The following is a 19517-nucleotide window of genomic DNA, read 5'->3' as shown; positions in this document are numbered from 1 at the left end:
CAATGAGCATAGCTATGCTTACCCTCTCTTGATCAGGCTTCCATGCCATATTATAGGTCACTTGGGGGCTTCCTGCTCAACCTCTTGATTAGGCTTCCATGCCATATTATAGGTCACTTGGGGGCTTCCTGCTCAATGAGCATAGCTATGCTTACCCTCTTGATCAGGCTTCCATGCCATAATTGAGTTTTGACCTGCCTGTCTGCATGATGCTACTCCACCAGGTAATCCTGAATGACCCGTCGTACTCTTAACAGTCAATCTTTTAACTAAGACCCTGAACTTGTTAAGGTTAAAATGGCGGTTTGTCATGTGAGGGTCGGCTTACAATGAGCTAGGACGACTCTAAGGTTGTGCAGCCTATGAAAGCACTCGAATTTTAGTGGATGTGCGGCCCATGAAAGCACTTGAATTTTTTAAGGCTGTGCGGCCTATAAAAGCACTTGATTTTTTCTGAAATTCTTTACTTCTGGACATTTTGGATTTGCGTCCATCAATAATTTCTTCTGCCCAAGTATACTTGGTGCAATGCAAGCCATGTAGCCTTGATTATATGACTCATAATTGAGCATATTGGGTGGATAACCCTCCCTGATAGCGGATTGTAAGCCTCCATGGTATTTGCCTCGAGCAATCAAACATCATGATATTTCATGTCTACGGCTTATCATTATCAAAGGAGTTTCCATGATATTAATCTACAGGTATGTTTTTCCATAATGATATGAATATCTGGGGTTTGATAAACCGCCCTGGTTTTTTCCACTTTAAGTCGCCAGCACATTTCCGGCTTAGATAGCCTTTAGTCTTCTTTCAAAGACTTATATCAGGGTTTTCAAAGGTATTTGTGACCCGCCCTGGTTTAAACCGCCAGGGAACATGCTATTTGCTTGTGTGCAGGGAATATGTCAATATTTGATCTGATCCACATGATGGATAATATTATAGGCACAAGTGGTGGATCATAAATTTCAGTTCAGCGGTTTAAGTATTCAAAAGATAAACATGCACGATGGCATGACAGATCATTGTTTTCAAGTCTAGCCTATTACAAGGCCACAGCGGGCCTGCAAATTGGAACCAAGTGTTTTTCAGCACACTGAACTTAAGCCATGATTAAGAGCCGGCGGATGTCAGTTGCCTTCGTCGCGGCGGGTTGATGCTTCCGGGTCATCCTGCTCCAGCTCTTCTTCTTCGCCCATCTAGAAGTCAGGTGACGTCCAATCGATGCCAGTTAAGGCCTTGAATATAGCTTCATCATCGATAAGTGTGGATGGATCAACATCAGGAGAAAAAGTATGCTTACGTGTTGGAGGGATGAGATCCACAACTTCATAAGCTGGCGCTTTCACTTTTTCATTTTCCTTCGTGTAAGCTGCCTGATACCTGGATAAATCGGCTTCCTCGGCCAGCTTGCTTGCCAGGGAACGCATCTCCTTCACATTTGGCAAAGTCATTTGCATCAAAGCGAGACCCGTCTTCTTTAGGACTTGGACAGCCAGTGGCCATCTCCTCCGGGTCTAGCTCTGCTCGCCACGCTTTGGCCCGACTCAGAGCGGTAATGGCACTAGCTCGGGTGGATGATCGCTTTATCTCTTCAAGTCTTTGGGGCATGACAGACAGTTTGTCCAATACCTCCCTGATGAGTGTGGGTGGCTGTTTGTTGTGGGAGATAGCCGCTATGGTCCGCTGAGTTCCAGTGTATAATTGTTCCACCAGGGTGTACACGGCTTTGAGCTTCACAAGCATATCTTGGCCAAGGTTGGAGCTCCTGGGGCCTGTTGAGCAAACACACTGATATGTCACTAGGTGGGTCAAAGTAAATTGGTGGCGGAAGATTGAAGTGCAATGTCACTTACCAAAGATGGCGGTTGCCATATGATTAATGTGTCGCTTTAAGCCGGTTAACTCTTCAGTCACCGGCTTAAGCGCAGCTTCAGCGTCTTCAGCTCTTTTCAATAGAGCCGCCTTCTCAGTATCCTAGCCAACTCTTTCAGTGTTGAATTATATTTTCAATTTTTCGGATACTTCCAAGGTGGTTTTCAGTTCTGCCCTGGCCTTTGAAGTTTTTGCTTGTTGTGATTTGATATTCTGTCGCAGGTCGACCACTTGTGACTACTTCATGCTTAATTCAGCATGCAAAGAGATAATCAAGCCGTACTTAGAATTTATGATGATCACTCTATTGAAGTCCCAAGAATATTACAAGTACTCTATACTTGGCACTTGGGGGCTAATGTACGTCATTATTTCAAAAAAAAGTACTTGATGACCCGGCTCAATTTTTCAATTTAAGTCGGCTCATGGGGGCTACATATTCGGATTTTAGCAACAAGATTTTAAGTCCCGGTTTAACTATTCAGTTTAGACCGGCTCTTGGGGGCTACTCATTTGGATCTAATGGAGACAAACTGATTTTGAGGAGATACAAGATGAAAGCTATTATTTAAGTCTACAGCATTTTCACTTCTTTCATATCCTCTAGACTTGGCGGCTGACATGGATTCATATGAGAAGGGTTCGGTTGTTTACCTCAAAGCGTTCCTTCATCAGGTTTACCAGGCCGACCTCCATCTCACGGCTGGTATGAAGGCGGTTCAAGTAGCCAGCATGGATTTCCCTTGCGTTAAAGCCGACATAGCTCTCCAGGTCCAAGTTCCATTTGCCTTTATTGGCGGTTAGAACTTCTTCCTTGGCGCTATGTTTCGCTAAGATAGTTGGATTCCCTGGTTCGTTGAAGCTGGTACCAGTGATGATGACGTCCTCGGCAGTTTGTTGAGAAGGAGTTTCCTCAGCAGGCTTGATAGGACTTGGCGGCTTAGTACTGGATGGGTCAGCACCCATTGGATCAACTATGGTATCATAAGTTTCTGGTCATGGGTCATCGGCAGTGGCTTCAGGGTTCTGGTTTGAAGCCTCGGATATTGACAACTGTCGCTCCGGCTCAGTGACCTTTGGATCTTCGGCTGGCTTGCCCATTTAAAACTTCTTGCTTGCTTTGGATATACCATTGAAAGGAAGACATAAAGATATGAGCATATCATCTCAAGGTGTTAATTAAACAAGTAAAATATTGTTACCCAGGGGCAATCTTGAAGGCTGGCAGTTGAGTTCCAGTTGAATCGCCAGAGGATGAATGAGAAGTTCCCTGATAATTTTAGTCGGAAGGATTAAGGGGTTGACGAATAAGACCCGCCTTTGGAAAGGAGAGAGTTGAACTCTGAGACACCTCTTTTAGACGTTTGCGAGGGACCGGCGTGTTGGGTAAGCCGGCATGAAGGTCTCCCCCTCCGCTGTTCTGGGTTGTACGCCGGACTTCATGCTGATGTTTCTTCAAAATAAAGTTTGGATCCAAGTAAGCTAAAGGGTGAGAAAACCTTACTTTCCGGGTCACTTGCCGAACTTTCTGTCTTGGCAAAGGCTCTGAGTCGGAGGAAATAATAGTTACCTCTTCAGCATCTGCCTGGCTGGTTTCCGCGTCATCCTGAGAAGGGTCGGCGTCAATAAAGATGTACAAAGGAGCCAAGAGAATCAAGTTATACCTCCGACTCATCATCCAGGGTGAATTGCTCTGTTACATCTGTTTTCTTTTGGTTTTCTTGGGACCCTTGGTCTTTGCCCTGGCCTTTTTGGCCAGCTTATCCTGCAGCTTCTTGTTCCGGAAAGAAGAGTCGGCCTGAAGAAAGCAAGTGAGGATAAGGAGAATACAATGTATGATAATAATGAACAAAATAAAAATGGTTTGAAACACTTACAGCTGGAGCCGGGTTAAGGACGCAGAAGGGGTTCAGCCCTGTCTTGTTGCAGTTTTCTACAGTCTCCCCGAGCAAGGACTTGGTCATTTCATTGATATCCTTCTCTTCAAGGCATGTTGAATTAAACCGCAAGGGATCTTTGACATCACCCGTATATGTGCACATTAAACCGGTGCGGCGACTCAAGGGCGTAATCCTCCAGGCAACCCAGCATCGGACCAAATCAATGCCAGTTAGGCCATTAGCCATCAAGGCCCTTATCTTGCTAAAAGCGGGTCCATATTTGGCCCGTTCAGCAGAGCTGATTCGATCTGGAAGTGGGTTCCTTGGGCTAAGCCAGCAGTTATGGAAACCCGGCAGAGGGTTTTCACCCGCCGGAGAAGTGTCTTGGCAATAGAACCAAGTCTGATTCCAATCTTTAGGGTGACTGGGAAGCGAGGCTACAGGAAAGACAATGTCTCTTCGCCTTTGGATAGAAATTCCGCCAAGTTCAAGGATGGGCCCATCTGTCATTTCTGTTTGGCGGTTCAGATAGTAAAATTACCGGAAAAGGTCAACGTTGGGCTCACAAAAGACTTGAAAATTGCAGATGTTGGAGACTGAATTGGGTCCGATGTCTTGAGGGTGAAGCTAATAAAAGTTCAGAACGTCGCGGAAGTTTTTTTAGCCGGGCGGTGAGAAGCCTCGGAGCATGTGATCAGAAAAAACTATGACTTCTCCCTCCTTTGGTTGACAAGGAACCTCGGTTCCTGGAACTCGCTAGTGGATGGCATCTTTAGATGGCAAGACGCCCATGTTAACAAACTCTTGGAGAGATTGTTCTGTGACAGTGGAGACAACCCAGTCGCGGGAAGTAACGGTCTTAGTCATTTTTATCAGGAAAAAGACTAGAAACGACATCATGGCGGGTCAAATTTTTGATGTTAAGCCGCCCAATGGTTAGAAGAAAGCAAATTCATTTTGCAAAGTAAGCCAGCTGGCATTTAAAAAACAATAAATTGGCAAGGCACAGTTGGGTCGGATATTGGCGGTTTAACATTTCTTAAGTAAACCGGCTGGTATATGGCGGGTTATAAAGTATCGTTTGAGCCACCGAGCAGTGACGGTTATGCAGGTGTTTGCGGATCTGAGGTTGAGTGAAATTTCAGTAAGTGCTAGACAAACAGATTCCATAGGTCAGTTCTATAATATTGGATCTACGGCAGTTCCAGAAACAGGAGAAAATTACTAGCCCTAAAACAGTGGAAGAACTACTGCGCGGGGAGTGAATCTCAACACGAGGAAGTGGATCCCTATTTGATAGTAGATATTAGAGGTGACTAAGGCGTCACTTTAGCATCGCGTTTTAGTTCAACTGAAGACGGCATGGTCGATGAACTACGGGAAGAGTGATGAACACCGATGAACAACGATGAACTGCAGAAACCCTAATGCAGATTCGAGGGAAAAAGGAGATAGGTACCTGGAGATGCTGATGAGCAGCGGAGGGGCGCCGCCGTTTTTTGGTCGAGATCGGGTTGATGCAGCGGCAAGTTGATGCAGTCAATGGGGGCGGCGGAGCTCCGATAGCGTTGGTCGTTGCGAGGAAGAAGAAAAAGAGATAGAGGCAGGGGTAAAAGTGAAAAAGAGGGCCCCTGTCCCTATTTATAAGGAGGTGATAAGATGGCATGCGCGGAAATCGAGGTGGTAAAATGATTATGTTAGCCATGCGGGTGCCTCAATTTTCGGGAAGCCCATTAAGATAAAGATCCGTTGGGATATCACGGGTCTTGTGCGGAATTAATGCACATGACGTCATGGCAGGTTATAATGATTCTGTTTATATGATGTCATGGCGGGTTATATCGGTCTACATAAGAATTTGGTACTGAAGCAGTCTGTTAAAGTTAAAGAGTGAAGATTGATATGAACAAGTTCAAATCAACCCAGGGCCTAATGTTGGGGATATAGCTCCGAGGTGTGACCCGCCCAGGAGGGGCCGGGTTACATCGTTGGCGGTTTGACATGAAGAAGGTCCAAAGAGGCCCAAGACGTGAAGACGACAGCTCATGGAAGCAGGCCTGGAGAAAGTCCCAAGACCCGGGCCTGTGAACCGCCGTATGAAGACTTGCTCTGTCAGACTTGATTAGTTAGAAACCGAGCCGGTCATGTTGTGTGAGCCTGCCGGGACTCTATAAGCCTCCGAGTCTCGACCTGTGTATGTAAAGGTGAGACCCGGCGGCGAGTTAACTCAAGAAACAATTGATCGAGAGCTAGGTCAAGCGTATTCGCTCCCTTGTAATCGAGACTCAAGCAATACAACTAGAAGCGGGACGTAGGCTTTTACCTCGTTGAGAGGGGCCGAACCTGGGTAAAGTCCTTGTGTCCTTTGTCCCGTTCAACCCCTTCAAGCTAACCTAGTTGCGATGGCTCCATGGCTACGTCCTTTCACTAGGGCATCTGCCGTGTTAAATCCACGACACAAATCGGAGAAGTGCGTCTTCATAGGATACCCTAAAGAAACAATTGGTACACCTTCTATCACAGATCCGAAGGCAATATCTTTGTTGCCAAGAATGGGTCCTTTCTAGAGGAGTTTCTCTCGAAAGAAGTGTGTGGGACGAAAGTAGAATTTGATGAGGTAACTATACCTACTCTCGAAATGGAAAGTAGCACATCAGAGGAAAGTAGCACATCAAAGAAAACCGTTCCCGTGATGCCTACACCAACTGGAGAGGAAGCTAATGATGATGATCACGAAACTTTGGATCAAGTTACTACTTGACCTCGTAGGTCGAACAAAGCACGTTCCGCACCAGAGTGGTACGGTAATCCTGTCCTGGAAGTCATGTTATTAGACCATGGCGAACCTACGAACTATGAAGAAGCTATGATGAGCCCAGATTCCGATAAATGGCTTGAGGCCATGAAATCTGAGATAGGATCCATGTATAAGAACAAAGTATGGACTTTGGTGGACTTGCCCGATGATTGGCAAGCCATTGAGAATAAATTGTTCTTTAAGAAGAAGACAGACGCTGATGGTAATGTCACTATCTACAAAGCTCGACTTGTCGCAAAAGGTTTTTGACAAGTTCAAGGGGTTGACTACGATGAGACTTTCTCACCCGTAGCGATGCTTAAGTCAGTCCGAATCATGTTAGCAATTGCCACATTTTATAATTATGAAATCAAGCAAATGGACATCAAAGCTGCATTCCTTAATGGATTTCTTAAAGAAGAGTTGTATATGATACAACCAGAAGGTTTTGTCGATCCTAAAGGTGCTAACAAAGTGTGCAAGCTCAAGCGATCCATCTATGGACTGGTGCAAGCATCTCGGAGTTGGAATATACGCTTTGATGAGGTGATCAAAGCACATGGTTTGACACAGACTTACGGTGAAGCCTGTATTTACAAGAAAGTGAGTGGGAGCTCTGTAGCATTTCTAATATTATATGTGGATGACATATTGTTGATTGGAAATGATATAGAATTTCTAGATAGCATAAAAGGATACTTGAATAAGAATTTTTCAATGAAAGACCTCGGTGAAGCTGCTTACATATTGGGCATCAAGATTTATATGGATAGATCGAGACGCTCAATAGGACTTTCACAAAGCACATACCTTGGCAAAAGTTTTTGAAGAAGTTAAAAATGGATCCGTCAAAGAAAGGGTTCTTGCCTGTGTTGCAAGGTGTGAAGTTGAGTGAGACTCAAAGCCCAACCACAATAGAAGATAGAGAGAGAATGAAAGTCATTCCCAAAGCCATAGGTTCTATAAAGTATGCCATGTTGTGTACCAGACCAGTTGTGTGCCTTGCCATGAGTTTGGCAAGGGGGTACAACTATGATCCAGGAGTGGATCACTGGACAGCGGTCAAAATTATCCTTAGGTACCTAAAGAGGACTAAGGAAATGTTTCTCGGTTATGGAGGTGATAAAGGGTTCGTCATAAAGGGTTATGTCGATGCAAGCTTTAACACTGATCCAGATGACTCTGAGTCTCAATCTGGATACGTATTGAACATGGGAACAATTAGCTAGAGTAGCTCTATGCATAGCATTATAGACATGGACATTTGCAAAGTACACACGGATCTGAATGTTGTAGACCCATTGACTAAAACCTCTCTCACACGCAAAACATGATCACACTCTAGTAAAATCTTTGGGTGTTAATCACATGGCGATGTGAACTAGATTATTGACTCTAGTAAACTCTTTTGGTGTTAGTCACATGGCGATGTGAACTATGGGTGTTAATCACATGATGACGTGAACTAGATTAATGACTCTAGTGCAAGTGGGAGACTGATGGAAATATGCCCTAGAGGCAATAATAAAATGGTTATTATTATATTTCCTTAATCATGATAAAGGTTTACTATTCATGCTAGAATTGTATTGAACGGAAACTTAAATACATGTGTGGATACATAAACAAATACCGTGTCCCTAGTGAGCCTCTACTAGACTAGCTCGTTGATCAAAGATGGTTAAGGTTTCCTAACCATAGACATGAGTTGTCATTTCATAACGGGATCACATCATTAGGAGAGCGATGTGATGGACAAGACCCACCCGTTAGCTTAGCATATGATTGTTCAGTTTATTGCTATTGCTTTCTTAATGTCAAATACTTATTCCTTCGACTATGAGATCATGCAACTCCCGGATACCGGAGGAATACCTTGTGTGCTATCAAACATCACAACGTAACTAGGTGATCATAAAGATGCTCTACAAGTATATCCGAAGGTGTCTGTTGAGTTGGCATGGATCGAGATTAGAATTTGTCACTCTGAGTATCGGAGCGGTATCTCTGGGCCCTCTCGGTAATACACATCACAAGAAACTTGCAAGCAAAATGACTAAGGAGTTAGTCACGAGATGATGTATTACGGAATGAGTAAAGAGACTTGCCGGTAACGAGATTAAACTAGGTATGAAGATACCGACGATCGAATCTCGGGCAAGTAACATACCGATAGACAAAGGGAATTACATATGTTGTCATATGGTTCGACGATCTTCGTAGAATATGTAGGAACAAATATGGGCATCCAGGTTTCGCTATTGGTTATTGACTGGAGAGGTGTCTCGGTCATGTCTACATTGTTCTCGAACCCGTAGGGTCCGCACGCTTAATGTTCATTGACGATATATTATTATATGAGTTATGTGATTTGGTGACCGAATGTTGTTCGGAGTCCCGGATGAGATCACAGACATGATGAGGAGCTCCAGAATGGTCCGGAGGTAAATATTGATACATAGGACGATGCTATTTGGATACCGGAAGAGTTTCGGGAGGTACTGGGTAGTCATCGGATCACCGAAAGGGGTTCCGGGAACCCCCGGGAGGTTAATGAGCCATATGGGCCAAAGGGGGAGGACACACCAGCCCACAAGGGTTTGGCGCGCCCCTCCTAAGGCCGCAACCCTTGTGGAGAGAAGGAAAGGGGGGAGTCAGCCTCCCCCTTCCTTCCCTCTCCTCACCTTTCCTTCCCCCTTGTGCAAACAAGGTAAGGGGGGCGCCATAGGACAGGAGCCCAAGGGGGGGGCGGCCACCCTTGGGGCGCCTCCTAGCTGCCTTCCCTCCTCCCGTCTATATATATGAGGGAGGGGCGCCACACAAAGGCCACGACAATCTCTTAGCCGTGTGCAGCGCCCCTCTCCACAGTTTTGTCCCTCGGTCATATTTTTGGAGTGCTTAGGCGAAGCCCTACAGAGATAGCATCAACACCACTGTCACCACACCGTCGTGTTGCAGGAACTCATCTACTACTTCGCCCATCTTGCTGGATCAAGAAGGCGGGGACATCACCGAGCTGAACGTGTGCTGAACGCGGAGGTGCCGTACGTTTGGTACTTGATTTTTTTGATCGCGAAGAAGTTCGGCTACATCAACCGCGTTAATAAACGCTTCCATTTACGGTCTACGAGGGTACGTAGACACTCTCTCCCCTCTCGTAGCTATGCATCTCCATGGATAGATCTTGCGTGTGCGTAGAATTTTTTTGTTTTCCATGCGACGTTCCCCAACACTTTTCTCTCATAATATGCCAAGTTTACACAAAGAGGGAGAATGCCGGCAGCTGGAATTCTGTACCTGAAAAAGCTATGTCAGAGTCACCTATTCTGCACATCTCCAAATGAGCTAAAAATTTAAGGAGAGTTGTTTTGGAATATATGAGGAATATTGGAGCAAATAACTACCAGAGGGGGCCCAACAGGTGGGCACAGCCCACCTGGGCGTGCCCTGGTGGGTTGTGCCCTCCTCGGCCCACCTCCGGTGCCCCTCTTCTGGTATATAAGTCATTTTGACCTAGAAAAAATAAGGAGAGGGCTTTCGGGACGGAGCGCCGCCGTCTCGAGGCGGAACTTGGGCAGGAGCACTTTTGCACTCCGGCGGAGCGATTCCGCCGGGGGAACTTCCCTCCCGGAAGGGGAAATCATTGTCATCATCATCACCAAAAACTCTCACATCTTGGGGAGGGCAATCTCCATCAACATCTTCAACATCACCATCTCCTCTCAAACCCTAGTTCATCTCTTGTGTTCAATCTTTGTACCGGAACCTGAGATTGGTACTTGTGGGTGACTAGTACTGTTGATTACATCTTGTAGTTGATTACTATATGGTTTATTTGGTGGAAGATTATATGTTCAGATCCATTATGCTATTTAATACCACTCTGATCTTGAGCATGATTATCACTTGTGAGTAGTTACTTTTGTTCTTGAGGTCACGGGAGAAATCTTGTTGCAAGTAATCATGTGAACTTGATATGTGTTCGATATTTTGATGATATGTATGTTGTGATTCCTTAGTGGTGTCATGTGAACGTCGACTACATGACACTTCACCATATTTGGGCCTAAGGGAATGCATTGTGGAGTAGTTATTAGATGATGGGTTGCTAGAGTGACAGAAGCTTAAACCCTAGTTTATGCGCTACTTCGTAAGGGACCGATTTGGATCCAAAAGTTTAATGCTATGGTTAGATTTTATCTTAATACTTTTCTCGTAGTTGCGGATGCTTGCGAGGGGGTTAATCGTAAGTAGGAGGTTTGTTCAAGTAAGAACAACACCTAAGCACCGGTCCACCCAAATATCAAATTATCAAAGTAGCGAACATGAATCAAACCAACATGGTGAAAGTGACTAGATGAAATTCCCATGTACCCTTGAGAACACTTTGCTTATCATAAGAGACCGTTTTGGCCTGCCCTTTGTCACAAAAGGATTGGGCTACCTTGCTACATATTATTTGCCGTTACCGTTACTTGCTCGTTACAAATTATCTTGCTATCAAACTACCCATTACTTATAATTTCAGTGCTTGCAAAGAATACCTTGTTGAAAACCACTTGCCATTTGCTTATGCTCCTCGTTGGGTTCGACACTCTTACTTATCGAAAGGACTACAATTGATCCCCTATACTCGTGGGTCATCAGTCACCCCAAGACCAGGTAGCAATGATGTGCTCGGAACTAAGGCAGGTGTTGTCTCCGTTGCTGTCACAACCCAAAACGAGAGAGCTCCCGAAGAAATAGAGGAAACCACGGCAGAAGAGGCCGCCGGTATCCACACCACGGCGGAGCGTGCGGCTGGCCAAGGGTGGTCGCATATCGAAGGCGTCCAAACAGTAGGCGGTGCTCATCAGGAAGTTATGCCTAGCCAATGAGGGAGATGTGATTACGAACGAAGCTCTTCAGGCGTATGTCAATCTGTTCGACAACCTCTGGTGGACAGCCATGTGAAGGCCCTTCTCGCCTTGTTTGTATGGGATGCGTCGGCACTTCCTCTCTTGGGAGACGACGAGGAGGTAGTACTTGGCCAGTAGCGCCTTGGCGACTAGTGGTGGTCGTGGTGGGTTTTTGATATGGCATCACAACCCCCGAAGTTATTGGTGTGGAATGTGCGCAGACTTAACTACCCGGCGTACCATAGCTCTGTGTACCAGGTAGTGATGGTGGCTGCCGTCAGCATTGTTTGTCTTCAGGAGACGAAAATGGAAGTGATGACAAGCGAAGTTGTAAAACAATGCCTTGGTAATAAATTCGAGAACTTCTACTATGTCCCTGCGGTTGGCACAGGTGTGGTGGTATTCTGCTGGCTTGGGGCAGTTTGGTGGTATCGGCCTCCAACTTGCACATTACGACTAACACGCTCACCACTCTCTTCAAGCAAGAAGGAATGCCTATGTGGTGGTTGACGGGAGTGTACGAACCGCAGAGTGATGCGGAGAAGGTGGAGTTCCTACAAGAACTGCGAGACGTACGAGATTTGCACGTGGGACTGTGGGTGGTCGTGGGGGATTTTGCTGGTGAACCCGGAGGATAAGAATAATACCACGATAAACCATAGGATGATGATAAGATTTCGAGCACTCTTGAACAAGCTCGAGCTCAAGGAGCTATATTTGAACGGCAGGCGTTACACGTGGTCGAACGAGCGAAGAAGCCCCACATTGGAGAAAATTGACCACTTTTTCATCTCCAACTCGTGGGAAGAAATTTACGCGCTCCATCTCTTGACAGCTTTGGGCTCGGCAATTTCTGACCACTATCCCCTTCTTTTGGACCTAGACGCAGATTTTTAGTTGGGCCTTCATTTCAATTTTGAGGGCTTTTGGCCCAAAGTGGAGGGTTTCCTTGACATGGTCAGTGAAGCCTGGCAGTCCGTACCATATGAAGGGAACCCCTTCGTCGCCTTGGACAACAAGCTACATGCAACGACAAAAGCATTACAAAAATGGAGCGATCGCTGGATTGGGAACGTTCGGCTCCAACTCCCCATTACGATGGAGGTAATCGGGCGGCTTGACAAAGCAATGGATTCTAGGCAATTGTCCGATCAGGAGCACGGGCTATGGAAGTTGTTGAAAAAGAGGCTCCTGGGGCTATGCTCGCTTGAGCGCTCGATTGCGCGGCAGAGATCTAGACTCCTGCAGCTTAAGGAAGGGGGCGCGAACACGACCTTCTTTCAGAAGCACGCAAGGCATAGACAGCAGAAGAACGTGATCACTATGTTACAGCATGACGGTGTAATCTACATGGGGCAAGAGAATATTGCGGAGGTGGTGGATGAATACTATGCATGCCTGCTCGGATCGGCGGCGCCCCGATTGGCCGCGGTCAACCTAGACCAGCTCGATCTCCCATATCACGACCTCACGCACCTGGAGGAGCCATTCACCGTAGAAGAGGTGGAAAAGGTTATCAAATCAATGCCACTTGACAAGGCTCCGGGCTCGGATGGTTTCACAGGCAGATTCTATGTGGCTTGTTGGCAGATCATCAAGGTAGACTTCATGCGGGCACTCGAGCAGTTCTACGGGACATGACAGGGCTCGCGGAAATCAACAAGGCGCTAATGTCCCTCCTCCCTAAAACACATGGGGCGGTGGATATCAAAGACTATAGGCCGATAAGCCTAATAAGTGGGCCGGCAATTCTTTTGCCAAGATCTTGGCCACCAGACTAGCAGTGTATCACCCGCGGTTGGTGGGCCCGCATCAAAGTGCGTTCATTTGTGGTCGCTCACTTCACGACAATTTTATGCTGGTACAATGCACGGCAAGGCGGTTACATTCGATGAAGAACCCATCAGTTTTGCTCAAACTGGACATCATCAAAGCTTTTGACACCATCCAATGGCCTTTCCTGCTCGAGGTGTTGCGGGGAATGGGTTTTGGAGAAAAGTGGATTGCTTGGATATGTGGATTGCTGGCCACCTCTTCGACGAGAATTATGGTTAATGGTCTGCCGGGACGACCAATTTTGGCCTGCCAGGGTTTTAGGCAAGGGGACCCACTGTCCTCAATGCTCCCCAATGGAGCCGCTTCGAGCTATCTTCCAGTACGCCACAGAAAAAGGATTACTAGCGCAGCTAGCCAGATCGGGTCTACGACAACGGATCTTTATGTTCGCGGATGACGTGGTCGTATTCTTCAAACCTAACAACCTCGAGGCGCGCACTTGTCATGCAATTCTGCGGATCCTTGGCCAGGCTTCAGGTTTGGTTGTCAACATGAGCAAGAGCGTGGCACTGTCGATCCGCTGCTCTCAAGATGAGATGATGTTGGTTACTGATATCTTGGAATGCCCCACGGCCCCGTTCCCGTGCAAGTACCTAGGTTGCCGCTGACACTAAGGAAGCAAACGGCAGCCCGACTACAAAGTCTTGTGGGTAGAGTGGGCGACATGCTGCCACTCTGGAAGGCGACCATGTTACCAAAAAGTGGTAGGTTACTGCTCATCCAGTCGGTGTTGTGTGCAATCCCAGTGCACTTCATGATGGCCTTAAACTTGCCGACGAAGACGATCTCAGCCTTGGCCAAGATTTTCCGTGGCTTCCTATGGTGTGGAAAGAAAGAGGCCAGAGGAGGAAACTGTTTCGTAGCTTGGGAGGCGGTGTGCAGGCCAAAGTGGGCCGGCGGACTTGGGATCCCCAACCTACAATGGCTAAACAAAGCTCTTCAAGCCCGATGGCCATGTCTATAGAAATACGACAAGGACAGGCCCTGGAGAGAATTCCAAGTCAATGTGCCAAAAGAGGCTATGGCATTGGTACATGCTACTGCGAGCACGATGGTGGGCGACGGGAAGTCCACTCTATTCTGGGAGGACAAGTGGTGGAATGGATCTCGGGTGTGTGAGCCCCTCTGATATATGACAAAATCCTGCCTAAAATTAGAGGAATGAAGTTAGTCGCGGACTTGAAAACTACAGCTGGGCAGGCGACATTGGACCGGATCTCACGGCGGATGCGCTACTTCAGTTCCTTCGCCTTTGGTTGCAAGTTACGGTGATGCAGGTTGCAGAGGATGTGGATGGTGTGGTTAAGTAGAGTTGGGAGAAAAACGGTCAGTTCTCAGCTCGTTCGGCATACGCAGCTAGATTCATGGGGCTCGAGGTGTCGCAGATGGCGGCATTTACTTGGGGATCGCTGGCACCCCTCCAATGCCATTTTTTCGCCTGGCTAGCCTTCAAGAACAGATGCTGGACTTCGGATCGCCTTGCCCGTCAAGGGCTACCTCATCAGGAGTCATGCCCGTTATGCAATCAAGGGGAGGAAATCATATAGCACCTGCTAATTGACTATGTGTTTGGAAAGCAAATCTGGCATTGGTTGGGGAGGATCACGGGTAGGCCGGCTTTTGAGCCTCTTGCAGATGAAGATTTAGGTGCGTGGTGCACCAGGCAGGACACGACCGTTATGGACCAGAAGTCAACAAGAGCTAAATGCCTCCTGACTATGTGGATGCTCTGGAAGCACAGAAATGACGTGGTGTTCAACGGCGTCGCCAAGGCTGGGTTGCTCAAGAAGGGCACAGATAGACTTGAGGTAGAGGTAGACCGGTGGGCCATAGAGTCATAGTAGGTCTTAGTTTTCTTTCCGCGGTAGTGCCGAAAAATCCGGCATGTAAATAAACTTTGTTGGGGAGTCTTCCCTCTTCTTCTTCAATGAATGATACGCATACTCGTGCATATTCGAGAAAAAAATGTTGAAAATGTTTTTAAATACACACTGAACTTATTTATAATACACGATGAACATTTTTGTAATATATGATGACCATTTCAAAATACATATTGAACATTTTATAATACACGATGAACATTTTTGTAATACATGATGACCATTTTTAAAATATATATTGGACATTATATAATACACGATGAACAGTTTTATAATACCCCATGAACATTTTTTGGAATTCTGAACATTTTTTGAAAACACAAGCCACTTCCAAGAAAAAACCAAAACAAAAGAAATGAGAAACCCAAAAAACGAAAAACAAAACAAAACAGAGAAACCTACAGAAAAAACGAAACAGAAAAGGCAAAGAAAGAAGCCGCACTGGGCCAGCCGGCTGGGCGTGCGCTGGGCGTCGTGGCGAATGTTTTGCAACGGCTACATGGGCTGCTCCTCGCGAAAAAGAAGGTTAGTCCATGGGCTGCTTCCAGTACACGGGCCCCGCTGTGGCAACACGCCATGTAGTTTTCGCGGGAATCCAATGCCGAAATCGCTCACCGCGGGAATCCAACGTCGGTCTGGTGCCTTCTGGCGCCTTCCAGAACTCTCCACAACCTCCCACACCCGTCTGATCAGATCAGCACCAAGCACAAACTTTGAAGGGCGGCGGATATTTTCTTTCCCCGGCCTCCGCCTCGCCAGACGACGCCGCACTGTATTTCATTTGAATTTCAAATCGAAAACGGAAAAACTTTCTCGCATCCCGAGGAGAGGCGGTTACGGGTGCCAGAGGAGCACGAGAGAGGCCACCCCACCCACCCGCCCACACTCACGTGCCGCGCTCGCACCCCCCGCGGCCGCATCCGGGCCGTCCGCGCGCGCAGCTGGCCGCGCCCCACCCGAACCGACGCCCAGGATCGCGCCCGCCACCCGCTTGGCTTAGTGTCCACGGCTCCTCCACCTATATAACCCGCCCCCCACCCGCTCCCCCTCCGGTATTCCACCCCACCACCACAAACCCTAGCGAGCGAGCGACCCCGCCGATGGAGAGGTCCCGCGGCCTGCTGCTGGTGGCGGGCCTGCTGGCGGCGCTGCTGCCGGCGGCGGCCGCCGCCTTCGGGCCGCAGCCGGGGGCGCCGTGCGAGCCCACGCTGCTGGCGCCGCAGGTCGCGCTCTTCTGCGCGCCCGACTTCTCGACCCAGTGCTGCGAGCCCGTCGTCCCCGCCATCAACCTCAGCGGCTGCGTCCCCTGCGTCTGCCGCGTCCCCGCGGAGCCGCAGCTCGTCATGGCGGGCCTCAACGCCACCCACTTCCTCACGCCCTACAGCTCCTGCGGCGGCCTCCACCCCGGCGGCGCCCACCTCGCCGCCGCCTGCGAAGGTACGCCGCCTCCTTCCCGCCCTCCCTCTCTCTCTACGTGCCGATTTTCTGTGTTCGCTTTTGTGCTTACCTAGCACGTAGTTTCCCATGTCTTCACGGGTCGCTAGTGCTCCGATTTGGGTCGGTTCCCTCGCAGTTCTGCCGGATCTGTCGGCACGGCCCGCGGCGTCGGGTTCTCGCCGTCTCCCGTGGCGAGCGACCTGCGCAGCGCGCGCACGGCCTAGCTAGCCTCATACCGCTGTACCTTGAGATATACAGGGCGATTTAGGGTCTACTTTGAGTGTTTCGTGATCGTAGAATGCATGTGCCACTCGCGATTATTTCATCGGTTTTAGATCTGTGCTTGTTCCCGCGAGTTAAGATGGATCTAGTAGCGCCGTACGCAGACGCGGAGGCCTTGCGGTCTCGAGTTATTTTATCTACTGTCGTTCGACTATGGTATATGCCTGCTTCCTTTTGAGTCAGTTTGTCGTGCAGTAGTAGTAGTCATGTCCACGCCTTCTTGTTTTGAGGCGATCATCGTCGAGATACGTTTCCTGCTACAGATATGAGGAGCCCTGCAACGCAGCTTTGCTTTCTGCGGTAGCTTCTGCCTTGTTTTTGTTCTGTGCACGTCTTGGTTGGTCAAAACTAATAGCGCTTGCTGTTCGATCGACAGAGCAAAAGCTTGCTGTGCTTTTCGCTCTGTCGTTTCTCCCTCTTTTGCCAAACATTTCCATGTTGATCCTCTGGTGTGGTACTACTTTTGTGCATGCGGTGAAATCAAATGGATCGCCTATTGGCAGAGAAGCAGCAGCAGCAACAGATAGCTGGCTGTCTCGCAGCTTTGACAGAATCGGCATGTGGCCATCTGTCGCCATCCACCCTTTATTTTCTTGTTGCGCACGTCGTCACCTCCTTCTTTTTTTCACTGTACTTTTTTACTTTTGAGTTGAAATACACGTCGCCGCAAGCAGACAGCGGGTACGACCCCTGTTTCTCTCTCAGGCTGCATCTCGTTTTGTAAAAACTGTGTTGATTTATCTATGCCTATGTGATCGGCCTTTACTGACATGTAGTACTTTGGATCGAATTCGCAGACGCGCGGCCTCCTCAGCAGCAATACTGCACTGCTTCCACATGCGGTGGTGTTCGTCCGGGCGCGCACCCCGCCTTCGCCTGCAAAGGTATACGTGCACAGTGCCTTCCTCCCATCTTCGTGTAGATTCAGAGTTCCGTTGTATTAGCCATAGCTTTTGGCTTTGTAGTGCCATATTTCCACTTCACTGTGTTCCTAAATTGTTGTTGTACTGTTGATTTTGTACGCAGTCGTGGGACACGCTCCCCTGGGCGCCGTCTTCGGCAGCTTCACACGCCCCTCCCCACCTCGACGTAAGAATCCTTTGTCATTTTCGTTCGGCTTTGTGAGATTTGAGGACTTCAACGTTGAACTTTCTTTATCGCTGATATGCAGGCAAACTTCAAGAGCTGAAGTGCGATCCGTTTTCACTGGGAAGCAAACTGGTCTCAGCATGCGGGGATGACCAGCATCCATCCCTGCCATGCTGCGAATTCATCATTAACACAGTCGACGAATACTGCGTTTGCGATGTCATTGAGGTTACTGAGGTGACAAGTGCAGGTATTAGCGTCTCTATGATATGGACATTCTACAGTATCTGTGGGGGCACCAGGCCTATTCCCGCCGATACGACAGTATGCCATGAACAGTCACCACCTCCCCCTCCTCCTGTGAGTCCACCGCCCCCACCACCATCTCCCGGACCCCCGGCCTCCACGGGTGACTCTGTACTGAAGAGATGCATGGACACTATCTCTCATGCGCTGACCGAGGCGGTGGTGGGCTCTTATGCCATGTCGGGGTTGCTGGTCGTGTCAGTTGGTACTGGCATCGCCGTGTGGGTTTGGAAGAAATATTCAGATAAGAACAGTATGTTTAAGTTCTTTTTTTTCTTCTTAAATATTCTTTTATTTGTAATGCATGCAATCAACCTTATATGATTCTGACTACTCTCATTTCTGAAATAACTTGCGCAGGGGAGCCGGCGCATCTTCATGGAGAACTGGAGTTGCAGCCAGTACGTGCCGGACAGCAGTCTACTATCATCGGCACTGGAGCTGCACGTCTGCGGAGGCCAATGACATCAGCGCAAACCACTGTTCCGAGCACCCCATCCATCCCGGCTGCGACTGCGAGCGCCCCGTCCATCCCGGCTGCGACTGCGAGCGCCCCGTCCATCCCGGCTGTGAGCGCCCCACCGGAGCTACTTTCCGCTCCTGCCCCCCGGCTAGCCATCCTAGAGTAGGCAAGAGTATGTGAGGCTCAGTGTCAAACCATTGTTGATTCATTCGAGCAGAACTTATTTAGCCCTGAGTTCCATTAGTGTCAAACCTCTTCATATGAATCTCTTGCATGCTGTTTCGTGCTCGACGAGATATTTTATCCGTTTTGTGAAACTACTTTGCCCCTTCAAAAAAAATTGGTGTTTCGTCAATGTGGATGGTCCTTACCTAAACGACTGCATGCGTTATTCTTCTTTCGATGTCTTCAATTTGAGTGACTCGATGATTTTCCTCGCAGTGGCGTGCTCGCTGCACGACTTTGATGAATAAAACAGTTCACCGTCCTGTGAATCACACCATGCCGTGCTCACATGTATGGCCATGGAGTAAAAGCTGTGCGTGACCGTGATGCGTGGCAAGTTAAAAAACATGACTCGACCTGACCTGACCTGCCGCACGATTCCCTACACTATTGCCACGAATTTCACTGTTGTGCCTAGTGCATCTCCATCTCCTATGGTCAGAACCGCGAGTATACATTCAGACGGAGCTGTGCGGCAACGCCAACCGCCATCTGAGCAGTTCAAACCATAATTTCTCCGCAAAACGGAATCAAACAAAGAGA

The 19517-nt window shown here is 48.1% G+C and overlaps 1 protein-coding gene across 1 annotated transcript; it reads left to right on the top strand.

Moving 5' to 3' along the window:
* Positions 1–16249: 16249 nt before the first annotated feature.
* On the top strand, positions 16250–19104 carry LOC109768690 (uncharacterized). Its single transcript, XM_020327433.2, has 5 exons — positions 16250–16609; positions 17689–17775; positions 17918–17980; positions 18063–18539; positions 18647–19104. The coding sequence occupies exons 1-5, from the start codon at positions 16273–16275 to the stop codon at positions 18913–18915; spliced, it is 1233 nt and encodes a 410-aa protein (XP_020183022.1). The 5' UTR covers positions 16250–16272; the 3' UTR covers positions 18916–19104.
* The last annotated feature ends 413 nt before the right edge of the window (positions 19105–19517 follow it).

Source organism: Aegilops tauschii, chromosome 4 (genome assembly GCF_002575655.3).
Source record: "Aegilops tauschii subsp. strangulata cultivar AL8/78 chromosome 4, Aet v6.0, whole genome shotgun sequence".
In the NCBI taxonomy this organism is placed as follows: domain Eukaryota; kingdom Viridiplantae; phylum Streptophyta; class Magnoliopsida; order Poales; family Poaceae; genus Aegilops; species Aegilops tauschii.
The sequence above is the reverse complement of the archived record's forward strand: the minus strand, read 5'-3'. Positions and strand labels throughout refer to the sequence as shown.